Source organism: Salvelinus namaycush, chromosome 31 (assembly GCF_016432855.1).
Source record: "Salvelinus namaycush isolate Seneca chromosome 31, SaNama_1.0, whole genome shotgun sequence".
NCBI lineage: Eukaryota > Metazoa > Chordata > Actinopteri > Salmoniformes > Salmonidae > Salvelinus > Salvelinus namaycush.
Genome location: NC_052337.1, coordinates 39,274,962 through 39,292,582, shown reverse-complemented (window position 1 = coordinate 39,292,582; position 17,621 = coordinate 39,274,962). Strand labels below are relative to the sequence as shown.

General features: G+C 43.2%; 1 protein-coding gene across 4 annotated transcripts in view; it reads right to left on the bottom strand.

Moving 5' to 3' along the window:
- The window catches only part of LOC120025710 (protein strawberry notch homolog 1-like), a 28,563-nt gene extending 11,272 nt beyond the window's left edge, over positions 1 to 17,291 (bottom strand). Inside the window, exons 1-21 of one of the 4 annotated variants that reach the window (XM_038970285.1) lie at positions 16,986 to 17,291; positions 15,747 to 15,895; positions 15,296 to 15,412; positions 14,650 to 14,727; positions 14,131 to 14,367; positions 13,784 to 13,910; positions 10,855 to 10,955; positions 9,831 to 9,921; positions 8,736 to 8,896; positions 8,476 to 8,609; positions 8,276 to 8,366; positions 7,929 to 8,090; positions 7,599 to 7,734; positions 7,289 to 7,394; positions 6,800 to 6,953; positions 6,522 to 6,704; positions 6,207 to 6,304; positions 4,887 to 5,032; positions 1,637 to 1,837; positions 1,371 to 1,559; positions 1,006 to 1,175 (exon numbers count right to left, since the gene is read on the bottom strand). In XM_038970285.1, coding sequence (XP_038826213.1) covers positions 1,006 to 1,175; positions 1,371 to 1,559; positions 1,637 to 1,837; positions 4,887 to 5,032; positions 6,207 to 6,304; positions 6,522 to 6,704; positions 6,800 to 6,953; positions 7,289 to 7,394; positions 7,599 to 7,734; positions 7,929 to 8,090; positions 8,276 to 8,366; positions 8,476 to 8,609; positions 8,736 to 8,896; positions 9,831 to 9,921; positions 10,855 to 10,955; positions 13,784 to 13,910; positions 14,131 to 14,367; positions 14,650 to 14,727; positions 15,296 to 15,412 — 2,682 coding nt within the window. In that variant the 5' untranslated portion in view covers positions 15,747 to 15,895; positions 16,986 to 17,291. The remainder of the gene's footprint in view (positions 1 to 1,005; positions 1,176 to 1,370; positions 1,560 to 1,636; positions 1,838 to 4,886; positions 5,033 to 6,206; positions 6,305 to 6,521; positions 6,705 to 6,799; positions 6,954 to 7,288; positions 7,395 to 7,598; positions 7,735 to 7,928; positions 8,091 to 8,275; positions 8,367 to 8,475; positions 8,610 to 8,735; positions 8,897 to 9,830; positions 9,922 to 10,854; positions 10,956 to 13,783; positions 13,911 to 14,130; positions 14,368 to 14,649; positions 14,728 to 15,295; positions 15,413 to 15,746; positions 15,896 to 16,985) is intronic. The other 3 variants (XM_038970284.1, XM_038970286.1, XM_038970287.1) reach the window with 3 other exon arrangements.
- Positions 17,292 to 17,621: the final 330 nt, after the last annotated feature.

The following is a 17,621-nucleotide window of genomic DNA, read 5'->3' as shown; positions in this document are numbered from 1 at the left end:
ACAAAGCTGTCATGAAGGCAAAGGCTGGCTACTTTGAAGAATCTAAAATATATTTTGATTTGTTTTACACTTTTTTTGGTTAATACATGATTAAATGCGTGTTATTTCATAGTTGACGTCTTCACTATTTTTCCACAACGTAGAAAATAATACAAATAAAGAAAAACCCTTGAATGAGTAGGTGTGTCTTAACTTTTGACTGGTACTGTCCATCTGTTGCTTTTATAAACAGTTCATTTGTATGTGGGACCAATGCATTGGATATGCCTAGGCTAAACATTCAGGCACTTGAGGAACTTTTTTCTTCTTTCTTTATACACATGATATCCCCCTGTATGTCCCCCGACACCACCACAATGTTTGAGGTTGGTGTTGTAGAAATTACATTGTTTATAGTGAACAATAACGTTTAGGCACATCCAGTGTGCAAAAACAGTGCAATTACCACAGTCGGACACTTTGGAGAGGTTGAAAGGACACTTGAATGTAACCTGGATACCCCATAACACCACCACGTTTGAATGAGGTTGATACGGTAGAGATTGTGTTTTTATACTAAACAAATAGCATTTAGGGATTGCAAACGTGTAATAGCACTGGAAATATCTAATTTACAGACATATGCCACTTTGGAGAGGTCTAGGGACACTTGGAAATGTCCCGTGACCACACCTGACTTACTAAAACATCTGCCCATTTCTAGTTAGGTTTATCAATCCCATTTTTCCCCCCTGCGATTGTTCACATGTTGTGGAAGCCATCTGATGTGTATCCAGCTCTAGTCATCAATAATTCACACACAAAGATGAAATAAAGTTTTTGTGTGTGCTTCATCTTGTGTATTTGAACTATGTAACTCCTATCTTCTGATCATTTACTCAATCTCCCAGATGTCTTCCTTCCAAATACACCATGTTTTTGCATGTCAGAATCATGTAATTACACAGGAATAGCAGTTACTTTTGGGTATGTCTATTTAGGCGGAAATCTACATTTTGCCATTACCTCAGCCACATTGTCCGGTCCTCCCAGCTCGTCTATGAGTTCATCCAGAGTGTTGGGGGGTAGATCCTGAGCCAGCTTCTCCAGCTGGTCCAACAGATCTCTCTTCATCTGCTGAGCATCTTCCACAGCATCCTGACTGGTCATACAGCTGTCATCTGCCTCTACCTTGGCTGATGGAAGGATTAGAGGGAGAAAAGGTAAAAATTACTTTTTTTAAAAGTGTTGAATATCTTCATCTGCTCATCCTGACTGGTTATACAACCCTAACTCATGCTTTAGAAAATACATAGATGGCAAAAGGGGATTTGCACAGCAGTTCGACACGACCCTCACCTATGGCAGGTGCGTTGTTGCTACTAACTCACCTATGGCAGGTGTGCTGGAGGTCTTGACTATGGGGGTGGTGAAAGCAGGCCTGATGGAGCCCAGACCAGAGGCTAACAAGGCACTGTGGATAGAGTCTGGGTCAATGCTCTTCTTCTTCTTTGTCTTTTTTTTATTCATCTTCTCCTTGCCTTTCTTCGCCTCTTTCCTCTTTCCAGACAGCCAGGGGTCTAAAAGAGGCAGAAAGTATAAGACAATGTTCGGTAGTAATCAAACGTCTTAAATATCATCAATCTCCCTCGCTCACCATCCTCCTCATCCTCGCTGGAATCATCCTTGAAGGGGTTGAAGTCATCATCATCTTCTCCCGAGCTGACCGACTTGAAGCTGTCGTCACTCTCCGCATCATCCTTATCAGACTCCTCCGATTCGCTGTCGTCAGAGCTGCTCCCCGACAGACCACCAGACTTTCTCTTCCGCTTCTCTGGTTTCTTTATCTCAGCACCTGCTGGGAGAGAGGGAACATTACGATTGGTAAACAGCCAAAACACTTAGTCTCCCACAATAAGGCCTTTTTAAAGATTCACTTCTCATATGTGGAACAGTAAGCCAGAACATTACATAAAACACCTAGGATGAGTCACAGGTTCAATGCAAAAACACAGTGTTGGAGAAGAAAGTAAAAGTGCAATATGTGCCATGTAAAAAAGCTAACGTTTAAGTTCCTTGCTCAGAACATGAAAGCTGGTGGTTCCTGTTAACATGAGTCTTCAATATTCCCAGTTAAGAAGTTTTAGGTTGTAGTTATTATAGGAATTATAGGACTATTTCTCTCTCTACCATTTGTGTTTCATATACCTTTGACTATTGGATGTTCTTATAGACACTATTATTGCCAGCCTAATCTCGGGAGTTGATAGGCTTGAAGTCATAAACAGTGCAATGCTTGAAGCACAGCGAAGAGCTGCTGGCAAACACAGGAAAGTGCTGTTTGAATGAATGCTTACGAGCATGCTGCTGCCTACCACCGCTCAGTCAGACTGCTCTATCAAATCAGACTTAATTATAATAAACACACAGAAATACGAGCCTTAGGTCGTTAATATGGTCAAATCCGGAAACTATAATTTCGAAAACAAAACGTTTATTCTTTCAGTGAAATACGGAACCGTTCTGTATTTTATCGAACGGGTGGCATCCATAAGTCTAAATATTGCTGTTACATTGCACAACCTTCAATGTTATGTCATAATTACGTAAAATTCTGGCAAATTAATTACGGTCTTTGTTCGGAAGAAATGGTCTTCACACAGTTCGCAACGAGCCAGGTGGCCCAAACTGCTGCATATACCCTGACTCTGCTTGCATAGAACGCCAGAGAAGTGACACAATTTCCCTAGTTAAAAGAAATTCATGTTAGCAGGCAATAGTAACTAAATATGCAGGGTAAAAAAAATATTTACTTATGTATTGATTTTCAGAAAGGCATTGATGTTTATGGTTAGGTTCATTGGTGCAACGACAGTGCTTTTTTCACGACTGCACTTGTTAAAATCACCCGTTTGGCGAAGTAGGCTGTAATTCGATGATGCATATAATCCTGTTAATTTAACACAGAACAAGCTAGATAAACTAGTAATATAAACCACCATGTGTAGTTAACTAGTGATTATGTTAAGATTGATTGTTTTTTATAAGATAAATTTAATGCTAGCTAGCAACTTACCCTGGCTCCTTGCTGCACTCGCGTAACAGGTGGGTCAGCCTGCCACGCAGTCTCCTCGTGGAGTGCAATGTAATTGGCGTCAATTACAGATTGTTAGGAAAACTTGAAATCGGCCCGTCCGATTAAATCGGTTGACCTCTAGTGTATGGAGGCATCTGAGCTGACCCATAAGGGAAACTGGGCATCTACCACCCCACACACACTTTTGATCTGAAAACACTCCAAATTAGCTTCTCTTCTCCCGCGTTGACCATGCAACGCAGGTAGCAAAAGTGATTGCTGTCCTCGTTATGAAATTATCAACTTTACCCTGTAAATCTAAAAATGACCATATACACTGATTGTTTCAAGCAAAACTTCCAAAACTACAGCGCATTTCATAAAAATAACCTAGTGAATTACATTGGTTGTCACTTAACTAATAAAGCCTTATAATGCACAAGCCATTTTACAAACATTTGAAAGCCATTTTACAAACATTTGAATGCTGAAGGTGACACGCAGATGTGCCAGATCTGGAATAGGCCCACCTCTCGTTGGACAGCGCACAAATGCGCACAGTTTGACAAGGCTACTGGTGTTGTTCGGCATGCAAAATGACTTGTAGATCAATCACGGTCGACCTAATTCCAGTGCCTTCAGAAAATATTCACACCCCTTGACTATTTCTACATTTAGTTTTGTTGAATGGATTTTTAAATTGTTCACATTTAGATTTTGTCATCACTGGCCTACACAGAATAACCCATAATGTCAAAGTGGAATCACGTTTTTGGAAATGTTTACTCATAAAAATATGTAAAGCTGAAATGCCTTGAGTCAGTAAGTATTCAACCCCTTTATTATGGCAAGCCTAAAGAAGTTCAGGAGTAAAAATGTGCTTCACAAGTCACATGGACTCAGTGTCTGCATTAATAGTGTTTAACAGGATTTTTGAATGACCTTCTCTGTACCCCACACATACAATTATCTTTAAGGTCCCTCAGCCGAGCAGTGAATTCAAACAGATTCAACCACAAAGACCAGGGAGGTTTTCCAATGCCTCACAGAGAAGGGCACCTATTGGTAGATAAAAAAGTAAACAGACATTGGATATCCAGATTCTCAAGCAGTGGTGGCTGAATCATGTTATGGGTATGCTTGTACTCGTTAGGGACTGGGGAGCTTTTCCAGGATAATTTTTTTTAACGAAATGGAGCTAAGCACAGGCAAAATCGTAGAGGAAAACCTGGTTCAGTCTGCTTTCCACCAGACACTGGGCGATGATTTCACCTTCAGCAGGACAATAACCTAAAACAAATCTACACTGCAGTTGCTTACCAAGAAGACATTCAAAGTAACTGAGTGGCCGAGATACAGTTGACTTAAATCTACAACAAGACCTGAAAATGGTTGTCGAGCAAAGATCAACAACCAATTTGACAGAGCTTGAAGAATTTTTACAAATAATAAAAATGGGCAAATGCTGCACAATCCAGGTGAGGTATTGACTCAAGGGGGTGTGTATACTTACCTAAATTAGACATTTGTGCATTTCATTTAATAAATCTGCAAAAAAAAATCTAAAAACATGTTTTCACTTAGTCATTATGGGCTATTGTGAATAGACGGGTAAGAAGGCATTTTGAATTCAGGCTGTAACAAAATGTGGATTTAGTCAAGGGGTATGAATACTTTCTGAAGGCATGGTACAAATTTTGTTAAATCGATTCAAACGTTACGAATCGCAGGTTTCGGTCCCGCGGACCAATGGACTCATATCTCAAACATTTGAAACCAGGACCAATGAGATCGGTGAATCATTACAACCCTACTGCCTGCCCTCCAGTACCTTTCCTCTTCTTGCCCTTTTGCTCTGCGGCGGCCTCGCTGGGCGACGGCGTCTTCTTGGCCGACAGGTCGATACCCAGCAGACTGAACAGCTTTTGTCTGTCTGGAGCAGGGAAGTGCTTCTCTATCAAGGACTGCAGAACACCTCTGGGAGGGGAGAGGGCAAACACCTTGTTAGAGATAGTATTAGCATACAGCTAGCTAGCATTATAGCTGTACAATATTAGTCAGAGTTGAGTATTGATAACTGGTCGTGCGATTTGCTCGCAACATTGAGGCGCCATCAGTCGATACTTGTAAAAATGTCAAATCCAAAAACGCTTTCATGTACCTCTTTGGCCTGTACAACTGCGCTCCTTCCGTGGGTGAATAAGATGACATTTTATTGAATACAACCGACTTTTCCCTAATTTGTGTTGCTCAACTGGAGACGTAGCGGCCTTGACGTACTACGTAATCTGAGATTCAATTGACACAAGCGCATTCGTGCTGAGTGAGCATCACAAATGAGGAAAAGGTCTGTGGTTGTATTCGATAAAAGTTTATTCAAAAGTATGAATTTCAGCACCGCAGTTAAGCAAACAGTTACAGGTAAGCGTTATCAGAATAGACATTTGTGCAAGTATCGACTGATGGTGACATAATGTTGCTGCTAGGAAATCATGCAACCAGTTATCAATACCAGCTATAATGATACCACTGGGAAAAAATGCCTTTAAGTCAAACATAACCCCGTTATACACAGTAAAATTGGGGTAACTCTCCATCTGGAGGACTAGGCCACTGTGTGCAGGCTTTTGATCCAGCACTGCTCAAACACACCGAGTCAGCTTAACAAGGTCATGTTGAGCAGTTGATTTGTAGAATCTGGTGTGTTTGAGTGGATTTGGAACAAAAGTCTACACACCCTGTAGCTCTCCTGGCGGTATTATGAGATAAGATTATTACATTAGCTTACAACCAAATAGTCTAATAAAATAATTCCCTCATTCAGTGAATCGGGTATCAAAGAGCTATACTTCAAAAAGGTAGCTAAGTTGGAGGGCTCTACACTGACCTTTTCCAGCACAAAGTAAGACATGAAAGAAGTTAGCTATTTCATCTAACATGTTCAGGGAATGTATAATGGCAGACACACATTTGGATAGCTCACTAACATCTTGAAAGCACACCTCCAGTATTATTTAATATTTATTTTTGTTTAACGGAAACACTGCAGTTCTCTCCGTTCGCAAAAAAAGACTCCTAAAAGCATTTAAATCAGATGAATTCATTTAAGACGTTAAGGACCAGCGGACTCCCTGCCTGGGTGAAAACTTACTTTGCGGTGGAAACAAAGTCGTTCAGCTCTCCTCCTCCTTCCTCCAGGGCCTCCAGTGTTCTGGCCTCTCCTGTCGACTGAAGACCAATCACGACACACTACAGAGAGACACAGGCTCTAGTCACACAGTCTGGGTTCACAGAAAAACATACGGGAGAACACCAGTCACCTCCTCTCAAACCAACCACAATACACTAAAACCAATATGCATGTGGCAGTATTCCTAAACTTCTGAATTCCGATGTAAAAAAAATAAAAATAGATTCCTGCAATGACACAATCTCGTCTTTTTATCTTCTGAAACATCCCACCCACCTTTCCGTTTTTGACCTCCTCCCTGGCAAGCTGCACCACCCTGCGGACCTTGGAGGCGATGCAGAGGTACTTGAAGAACCTCTGGTGGGCTGACCAGAACTGACCCCACATGGACTTCTTCATCCGCTGCTCTGCCTCCATCAGGTTAGCAGCCGCCTGGAACTTCTCCCGCGCAGCCACCCACTGAAAGACAGGACAGGGTTAAAACACAGAGTTTCTGTAACTGAAAAGATCCCAGGGAAAATGGTTAAGGTTAGGATTAGGTCAAGCCTCCTTACCAGGCGTACAGACTTGTTGTACATCTTGATGTAGTGTGTTGTCAAGGGAACCTCCTCAATCTTGAACGTGACGCCTGTGAAGCTCAGCTGCCTGGCAATGTACATCCCCCTCAGCTTCATATCCATGGCAACTATCTCCATGGCACCAACACCTCTGAGGAAAAGTGAATGCAAGGAGGAACAGGTTTATTTGGAATAGATATTTCTTCAAGTGGAAAGTAATTTGTGATACGCTAGACACCATATCAGTAGACATAGACGAGGGGAGGTATAACAAGACTTCAGCAGGAGAAGTTAATCTACAAAACAGATTTATCTGCATATTCATGTTTTGTATCAGTTTAAGGGTTGAAGACATTCTGCCTCTACAGATTCCATCTGCCAAGAGTCAACTTCAAGATCACTTGCTGCCTCCATTCTGTGGCCGTTTTTAAACCACAAATACTCTGCACCACTATGACGAGTTACTAGTGTGTCCGTCTCCCTCACCTGCGCTCCACAGCCTGGATAAAGTTGCTGAACTCTCTGAAAGGTGTCCCCTCTCCCCAGATTCCCAGCCGGTTCATGTACGCCATGTTACGGGGCTCAGACGCACCTGAAAATAATTAATCAAATAATGATAAAAGGCCACACACACAGATGGAGAACACTTCTGTTCATTTAGGTTATCATATCTTGTACTATATTTCCCACCATATAGGAGCTACACAACAGATGGGTCAGATAGAATAATGACTCTGCTCATCATTTGAAGCATGAACACGCCAGCAACCTCCTCTCTAGGTGGTTAGTATCTTACCAGTGGCGCTAGCGTACACCACCCGTGCCTTGGGCAGTTTGTTCTGCAGCTCCAGGACCGCCAGTCCAGTCTTGGTGGGTTTGGATGACCCGATGGGACAGACATTTTTGGCTTTGTGACACTCGTCATACACAATCTAAAAGGGGCTTGGGTTAAGGAAAAGTGTTATCGTCACTAAACAATTGACACTTCCACCTACCAGAACTCCTACTTCTAAGGGCAGTTACAGATTACAAACTCAGTATAAATTTGGACAAGTTGTGTTAAGGGCAATTATGTTTTCTATGATTTGTTTTTACAGTAGTCATCTGTTGGTCAATGAAAGGATACGACTCCGTCGAAGTCCTCTCCACACCAGTGGAGCAGCTGTTTGAAGCGGGTCTTGTACTTCCCTCCAGACTGGCTCTCTCCGATCAGAGAGGAGTACGTAGCGAAGATCACCCCCTTCTTCACACTGCCGTTGTGTTTGGACGAGATCTTACCATACTTAAACTGGGACAGACAAAATAGGATCGGTTTTGAGTGAAGGCGAACAACACCTTGACATGCATGTGAACACGTCATTTTGGAAGGCAGATATGAAAAGCATATCCAGTGTGAAGGATCCGCTTCAATTTATTACCATGTAAGAAAAATGCATGGAGAAGCACATCTGCACACAGCGGGCAACCTCTTACCTTGTTTAGTGAATGGACCTGAATGTTCTTGGCTCCTATGTCTTTCAGATCCCTCTCCGCATCATACTTCAGGTCATTAGAAACACTGAACCTGTGAAGATGGAATAGCTTTTAAGAAATGGGTGTGTGTGAATACGTGTGTGTAATTTCATCTTGTTTTATTGATTGGATGTATCAGGTAACCCCAGTTATAGTTTTACCAGAGTGACCTCTTTCTGCCGAGGAGGTAGTTCTCGTAGATGATCCCAGCGATGGTCCGGCCCTTGCCTACTCCGGCCCCGTCTCCTATCAGATAGGACGCTCGGTCGCCGTTAGGGAGGAATGTCTCATGTTGCTATGGAGACAAGAAACATTTCGGTATGTAAATGCTCATCTACACTAGTACATAAAGCAGTGCCAAGCTGTAGTAGGGTCTTTATCTGGCCAAGTGAGCAGCGGCGTAAATGTGTAGGCTCTTTACCTGGGCAGCGTATGTGATGGCCTCCAGCTGCAGGGCAGACAGCCAGCCGCGGTCGACAGTCTCCTCTGGTATGGACATTCTGTACCAAACGTTTGGAGGCTTCACACTGGACAGGGAGCTGGTCTCCACCACTGGGTCTGGGTGACGCAACCCGATCCGCACTGGAACCATCAATCAACAAATCAGCCAACTGACCAATCAAATCTTTGTTTTCCATTAAGCCCTCTGCTCCCTCAAAGCAAACACTTAGTGTGTACCTCTGCATGGGCTCCACCCATCTTTCATCGGTCAATATTATTTGACTATGATAAGTATTAAGCCTCGTTCACACTTCAGGATTCAAACCTCAAAATCAGGTTTGTTTTTTAAATCCATTTTGGAATACTGACTGTCCAAACAGCAAGTGACCACATCGGATGTGTGCTTGCTCAGACTGTAGTAATTTTTTGACCTGGCTATGCTAGTTTCCATGGTAATGGCAGGTCTGTGTGCAGAGGCGTAGGCTGATTGGTGGTGCTCGTGCTCCCTCAATCCATCAGAAGTTGTTGTATAGCAAGCTAAGGTGACAACGATGGAAGTCTCTGATTTGCGTTGAATCTTTGACATCATAGTGTAAGAACACTTACAGCCTCAAAGGATAAACAAGATTATTTTTGGCTAGCCACAGCAGTCACCTAAGCTAGCTAGACGTTTAGTTTGCTAGCACATTCACTAATTTGCTGGTAAACAATTAAGTTAATTAGCTACCACGTATACTTGTCAAACACTCAGAGTAGCTACCAAACAACAAGATATGCCAAATAACAGACAAAAAAATCACGTGAGGGGAAATTAAATTTGACCATTCAGACAAGTTCCATGGACAGGAATCAGATTTGTCTCCAATTTTAAACCACCTACGAAGGTGGCTTGAAATATCGGATTCAATGCGATTTTTGGCTGTTCAGGTTACAGGAAAAATATCAGATTCAAAAACGGATATGCCCCCCAAAAAGTTTGAGTCCCTTCAAACTGCCAGTGTGAACAAGGCTTAACAGCTTCAGTAAATGTGAAAGTAAACTAAATAGTTGTGAGTTCTCTGCCAGTAAAGCTTACATTTCATGGGCATGTACTCAGCGTATGTCTCAGCATGACCCAACTCTTCATCCTCCTCTTCCTCAGCCTCTTCCTCCATTCCTGGGAGTTTCTACACAAAGACATGATCACTCGTTACTAAGCTGTCTGAAGCATTTCACAGAAACTCAGCAGGATATTGAATTAAAATCTCAGAAGGCTTTGTTGAATCCTAAAGAAAATAGTAATTATTAGGGAATCATTGTGTTGTTGCCGTTTATCGATAAGGGGGCTTCCACACCAAATTGGTTAGGAGCTTTTTTATTTCCAAACTCCGGTGCTTTTTCCACCTTAGTTTGGACTGGTATGAACACTACCCGCGGCCGTGAGCAAACTAAACAGAGCACAGTGGTTCGCTCAAAAAGCATGGTCTTGGTCCGATTCCATTAGTACCATGGTACAGTTCTCTGCAGGTGAGAACGCAGTCCGGACCAAACACAGGAAAAGAAACAGAGGAGTATTATTGGTTGTTTGACTGCGAGCATTTGATGAAACGCGCGCAGTACCATAACTTGATATCTCTGAAACATTCTGTGAATAGCAGGGCATTTCTGAGGGCATCTCGGGGAGACGGGGGTTTATACCGGGGATGTAGGCTACTGAAAGCTACTGCGTATCGCAGTTACAGCGCCGTTTCCTCCCACATGTTGGAAGACCAAAGCGAAAGTAATATGAAGTTTGGGGACGCGTGCAAGTTACACCTATTGACAATCATAGACGGATTTAAAGCGAGCATTCTTCTCCAATAAACAAATGACTTGCATGAACACATGGTTTTGTTAAGGCATTTTAGCTCGTTAGACATTTGGCAATGTGAAACCAACTCGAACAAATGAGAAAAAAATACAATGTAACAAATAATTGAACTCTGATTCAAACTATAGCTCAGAACTGGGTGTGAAAACTCCTTGAGACTACTAGAGTGTCTGTCATTGAACAGGGGGAATGGGTTTTACTACGACGTTCTCCTTTTTGATTAAGTCAGCGATTGGACGAGACCACTCACTAGTGTAGGTGAGAAGCTCCGCCCTTTCATGTCGTCGTTCACCCAGATCCGAGCGACATCTTTACTTGACACCTCCTTCTTTATCCCGTTGTTCAGTTCCGCTGTGAGAAGAGGTACAGAAAGAATACAGAAATCATTAGTGGAAGTAGAGACACGTCTACTAACCACGTCCATTAGAAACAAAAACTTTCAGACACGTAGGCATGATTCACTTTAACTGAACAGCCCTTGCGCAAGGTCACTTCTAAAGACACCAGACTGCTTTCAGTTTCACATACACTATAGAAGTCTAAACCAACCACATACAACTGAAATCAAGTGGTTGAAAGTGCTTTGAAGGTGTGAAACTGGACCCGTTTATAACAACCCTTTTTGACGCTGTTACACGGTAACACTAGACTCAAACGATGCCTGATCTTGATCCTGTCCATACCTGGTTTATTGATCATCTTTGTCGAGACCAGTATAATTTCTGCAGGGATGAAAGCATTGAACACTGATTGAGCATGGACATGTTTGGTACACATTAATGATCCTGTGAGTGAAGTTAACAATCTGTACAGGGAAGGGGTTTGAAATGGCTGTTATATCCTGATCAGCGCTTTCCAAACTTAAAGAGCAACAACTTGACAAAAACCGATACGGATAGGAAAGACATGAACGGATTGCACCATGGGGCTCAAAATAACATGGCCTGAAAATGTCTTTCGGCCAATGCGGTTGAACGTTCCGAGAGTGCCACTTTTCCATCCATAGCCATTGCTAAGTAATAAAATAATAAAATTAACGCTTATGAGTAGTGCTGTTCGCATCTGATATAGTTTTAAAACCTATGAAAATGTCCAGTGAAAGCAGATATGCAGTTAGCTGACACTAATATACAGTAAAGACTTGGACACACATTATCCCAAATGCTAATCAGTAAAAACGGCTGAAATTCACTGCTCCGTTTTGCTTTGTTTAAAGCCGGTCATTTCACAGGGAAATGTCGGAGCATCTCTCGTATTGTTACGTCGCCAACATTTCAAGAATAAAGTTCTATATGGGAGCTAACATGGCGACTCTTCTAAAACCTGGCCTAACTCTCCATATACACTGCTCAAAAAAATAAAGGGAACACTAAAATAACACATCCTAGATCTGAATGAATGAAATATTCTTATTAAATACTTTTTTCTTTACATAGTTGAATGTGCTGACAACAAAATCACACAAAAATGATCAATGGAAATCAAATTTATCAACCCATGGAGGTCTGGATTTGGAGTCACACTCCAAATTAAAGTGGAAAACCACACTACAGGCTGATCCAACTTTGATGTAATGTCCTTAAAACAAGTCAAAATGAGGCTCAGTAGTGTGTGTGGCCTCCACGTGCCTGTATGACGTGCCTCCCTACAACGCCTGGGCATGCTCCTGATGAGGTGGCGGATGGTCTCCTGAGGGATCTCCTCCCAGATCTGGACTAAAGCATCCGCCAACTCCTGGACAGTCTGTGGTGCAACGTGGCGTTGGTGGATGGAGCGAGACATGATGTCCCAGATGTGCTCAATTGGATTCAGGTCTGGGGAACGGGCGGGCCAGTCCATAGCATCAATGCCTTCCTCTTGCAGGAACTGCTGACACACTCCAGCCACATGAGGTCTAGCATTGTCTTGCATTAGGAAGAACCCAGGGCCAACCGCACCAGCATATGGTCTCACAAGGGGTCTGAGGATCTCATCTCGGTACCTAATGGCAGTCAGGCTACCTCTGGCGAGTACATGGAGGGCTGTGCGGCCCCCCAAAGAAATGCCACCCCACACCATGAGTCTCCCCAGACTCTGTCACGTCTGTCACATGTGCTCAGTGTGAACCTGCTTTCATCTGTGAAGAGCACAGGGCGCCAGTGGCGAATTTGCCAATCTTGGTGTTCTCTGGCAAATGCCAAACGTCCTGCACGGTGTTGGGCTGTAAGCACAACCCCCACCTGTGGACGTCGGGCCCTCATACCACCCTCATGGAGTCTGCTCAAACGGTCAGAAACAGACACATGCAGACACATTTGTGGCCTGCTGGAGGTCATTTTGCAGGGCTCTGGCAGTGCTCCACCTGCTCCTCCTTGCACAAAGGCGGAGGTAGCGGTCCTGCTGCTGGGTTGTTGCCCTCCTACGGCCTCCTCCACGTCTCCTGATGTACTGGCCTGTCTCCTGGTAGCGCCTCCATGCTCTGGACACTACGCTGACAGACACAGCAAACCTTCTTGCCACAGCTCGCATTGATGTGCCATCCTGGATGAGCTGCACACCTGAGCCACTTGTGTGGGTTGTAGACTCCGTCTCATGCTACCACTAGAGTGAGAGCACCGCCAGCATTCAAAAGTGACCAAAACATCAGCCAGGAAGCATAGGAACTGAGAAGTGGTCTGTGGTCACCACCTGCAGAATCACTCCTTTATTGGGGGTGTCTTGCTAATTGCCTATAATTTCCACCTTTTGTCTATTCCATTTGCACAACAGCATGTGAAATGTATTGTCAATCAGTGTTGCTTCCTAAGTGGACAGTTTGATTTCACAGAAGTGTGATTGACTTGGAGTTACATTGTGTTGTTTAAGTGTTCCCTTTATTTTTTTGAGCAGTGTATATGGCTCTGGCCTCTAACCCAAGATTTGCACCTGTAAATATGAGCAGTTTTTCCCTCCACAGGGTCACCTCTGATATTAGAAAATGGTACAGAATAGGTGAGAGAAAAGGTAGTGACATCAAGTGTTCATGTTCTCTCAGACACCAAAAGACGACTGGGAAAAGAAAAGAACCTATTTTGGAGTCATTGTAACCCAGACAGGGTTCTATGAGTACCATGACAGTACAAGAAAAGTATGAATGTATGTACTTGTAAGTCGCTCTGGATAAGAGCGTCTGCTAAATGACGTAAATGTAAATGACTCACTGGTGCCTGTGGCTGTTGCCGTGGCGACCGGCTGGGCGATGTCTGGCGGTGGCTTGAGCCTCATGAGTTCCACCAGACTACTGCTCTTCATGGTGCTGCCGGTCCTCAACAGGTCCTTTAGCTGGATCTGACACAGAAGGAAATATACATGTTATTACAAGGAAGGCGCTAACTCAAGTTCCCTCTTTTTTTGTTACTATTTTGCAGATGGCAGCATAGGAACTGAAAGGAATCTTTGCCCTCGTGACACCTACTAAAATCAGAACGGAAATAAAAATATTTCATATTTTCAGCTGCATTTTTGTTCCCAATGCCACTCCCAGGGTAAAAGTGTTTCCTCCACTGACCTGCTCTCTGTTGGAAGGAACCACTGTGGAGACTGGGGAGGGGAGAGCAGTGGAGTAGGTAAGTGTGGAAGAGGATCCCCGCAGGGCTGAGGGAGCTGTATGGACCACCTTAGTGACTGTGATGGTGTGTCTGGCCGTGCCTCCAGTTGAGGGCTTGGTCACAACAATTGTTCCCAGTGATGGCAACTGATTCAGTTGATTTAAGACAAATGTGGTGGTTGAGGGCTGAGGCTTGTGCTGGTGGACCAGTGAGGAGGAACAGGGAGGAGAGGTTGAGATGTTACCACACAGAAATTATACTGCAGTACAACACGCTAGATATTCCAATTCATTATACAACTGGGTAAAGTAGTTTAACACAAGGCATATGTTTTTTATGAAATGTGTAGACGCAGCACAAATATTCTGTGTCATTTTTAAGTGGAAACAAACAGGATAAAACATTTTCAAACGGTTGACTAACTAGGTTTCTTGGTAAAAGCACACTTTAACCCATATTTTGTTGAAGAGAGTTCCTACCCTGATTGAGACTGCAGGTGTGGGTGGAGCCATTGCCTCCATCCCTGAGCCCACACCCAGGGCACTGATGGAGATGGACTGGAGGAGAGAAACAAGACTCACATCAGCACCAGAGAACACTAAACATCTGAAGCAGCAGCACACAGGCTGACCTCCCTTTTTTTTTTGTACAAGGAGCGTGTGTGCGGTGAAAAAATGAAGGCGCACAAAGGAATATATTTGAGACTACAGGCCATTTTCTTTGTAGTAATGGCGCAAGTGTGACAGTCATGAATCGGCACTCGGTGTATTCTCCATGGCACTCAGGGGCTGCGGTACAGTGAGGGGCTGCGGTACATTGCAAAAATGATCTGGGCAATTTTTTCCCCTAGGTGCTCCTAACTTAAAATTCCAGGTGGCACAGCCAACTATTTAGGCGTATACACAAGTAAAACGGTCACACTGTAGAGCCCTGCCCAGGCTGTCCTTTAGTTATGTATTTATGCTTATCAGAGGAGAGAATGCCACTACTGAGATGCTGGGAGGTCACTAAACTACTGAGAACTATATTAGTTAAATGCTTTTCCATTCATTAAACTCAAATGATGCAGAAGAGCTAGAAGCCACTTTGGACTATTGGGAAGATGCCTCCCTGAGTTTCACTTACCTGTGGGGTGGGAGAGGGAAGAGCAGCATCCTGAGGGTCAAAGTCGAACAGGTCGTTAGGGCAGATTCCGCTCTCGCTCAGGGCTGCCAAGAGCAAATCCTGTCCAGGATCCATCATCTGCAAAACAAATTGGCAAGTGACATCAGCAGGAGCCGAATAGGAAAACAGACAATTGTTGGCAACACGTCACAATCCACTGTTAGTGATCTAACCAAAATTGTTTGTGTCTGTAGTTAACTGTATTTTTCAACACTACTTGGTCTGTTATGTGGTACAGTCTGACAGCTTTTATTTAACAGTAAGCTGTCTAACACACCCTGATACATCACACACTTTCACACCAACAAATACAAGCATAAGAGCTCAAAGATAATTCAAAACTACACAATGAATAAAATAAAAAAAATGGCAGACCATGTGGCAGACATGTGACCACTGAGTGACTGTTTACCTTGATAATCTAACAGTTCATCCAACCATCAGACCAGATATCTTCACTCAGCTGAGCACCAATAAAGTATGATGTTGGTTGCTGCTGCTGCTGTAAGTAATTTAAAAAAAACTTCCCACCCAGAGCAGATGATAGCAACAGAATGTTGACTGGCATGTGGCACCGGTCAGGAAGCGTCAAGGATGTTAAGAAATGTTCGACAGTGGGTCCCAATTCTTAAAACAAATCAGTCAAGGTAGACCGCAAGAATATTCAGCAGTTACACACTTAAATACAAGGTGTGTGATATTGAGAACTTGTCTGGTTACAATGTGACCCGGACTCTGGCACGTGTTTGCATTTGACTTGCTCCCTACTCCGTGGTCTCAATTTCCTGGAGTGACGTCGTTGTTCGCAAGACTAGCTAACAGTAGCTAACTAATGTCAAATCTAACATGTTCTATAGATGCTTGCTAGTTAGATCAGGCTAAGACATTTAGAAGGTTAATGTGGCTTGTACACATACATAGCTAGAAAACCACACACCCTCTAAAGTCAATAGCACTGCAGTATATTAGCTAGCTAACCTTAGCTACTTGAAACTCAACTGACCATTAGCTAGCTAACGTTAACTTGGCTGAGCTGTCCACTGATTTGATAAATCAAGTTACTAACTAAGGTATCAATTTACATAGATATTCAACTGTTATTTGTGTGAAGAACAACCTTACTATTCACGGGACAGCGGCGTAAACAAGTCCCATTCACCTTGGCATTTAAGCTAGTTAGCTTGCTGGATAACTTAACTATGTAGCTATGCCATTAGCTACTACATTATAACGTTACTACAACTGGCTAACCCCTACTGCCCGTTATGAATTTGACTGCACTAAGAAAACAATGTACTAAAATACAGCCCAAATAACACATTACCTAACTAACATTATTACCCATAGTAAGGTAATTATATCTACAGTAAAAGTTAATGTACAAAAGGTATTTAGCTAACGTTACTGTAGTTAGCTTTAAGTTATCTGGCTAGTTAGCTAATAGCGTACTAAGCCGTGTTGGTGTTATGCTCTGTCACGCCGTTAGCTAACAGCTAACGTTGCCGTTGCCGCGTTAGTTGCAATGGGAAGAGGACAATAAAATACAATTTCACGAAAACAACATGTCACAGCCTCACTATAAACACTTCACCGTGATCCTGGGGAAATCACCAACCATTTACAAATATTTGTGCCAGGCAACAACACTCACTTGGCAGTCAACGGGTGTTCAGTTTATCGCGGCGGTTACAGGGGCTGTTACCCTCTTCGCTCCGCTGTTTTCTAACCACCTTTCGCCATCTTTACCAAACGACCAGAGTCGCGTATTGGTCACGTGACGTTTAGCCCGAGAGCTGGAATTTTCAGGCGCGAATTCCTAGCACTCCGTCGATAAAAAATGATATCCAAGTGGTCGCGGGGCGTCCGTTGGCGATCAGCAATCGATAAAGAAAAGAATGTTGGCATTTCAAGCATAATTTTAAACCTTACAGATTCCAGAAACAGAGTGCTAAACCCTCGTCACGTGACCGCGTGAGTCTTTGAAGGAAGTGACGTCCAGTCGACGTTTCCTCATTATGCAAAATAGGTCATTGGGAACCCCCATTTTGGTAAGGTCAGGGTAAAACATTTGCTACGTTATCAGAGGTCTGTGTGTCATGATTTCATGATTTCAAATCATGACGCCGTTAAGGTCTAATCCTTTGTGCTGCATGTTTATATATTGCATAAATCAATCAATCGTAACCCAGTCTAGATCATAGAGACCCAAAAAGCAAGTAACAGTACAGAGGCAAGGAAAATCTCCCTGGAAAGTAGAAACCTTGAGAAGGACCACTCAGATGGTGAC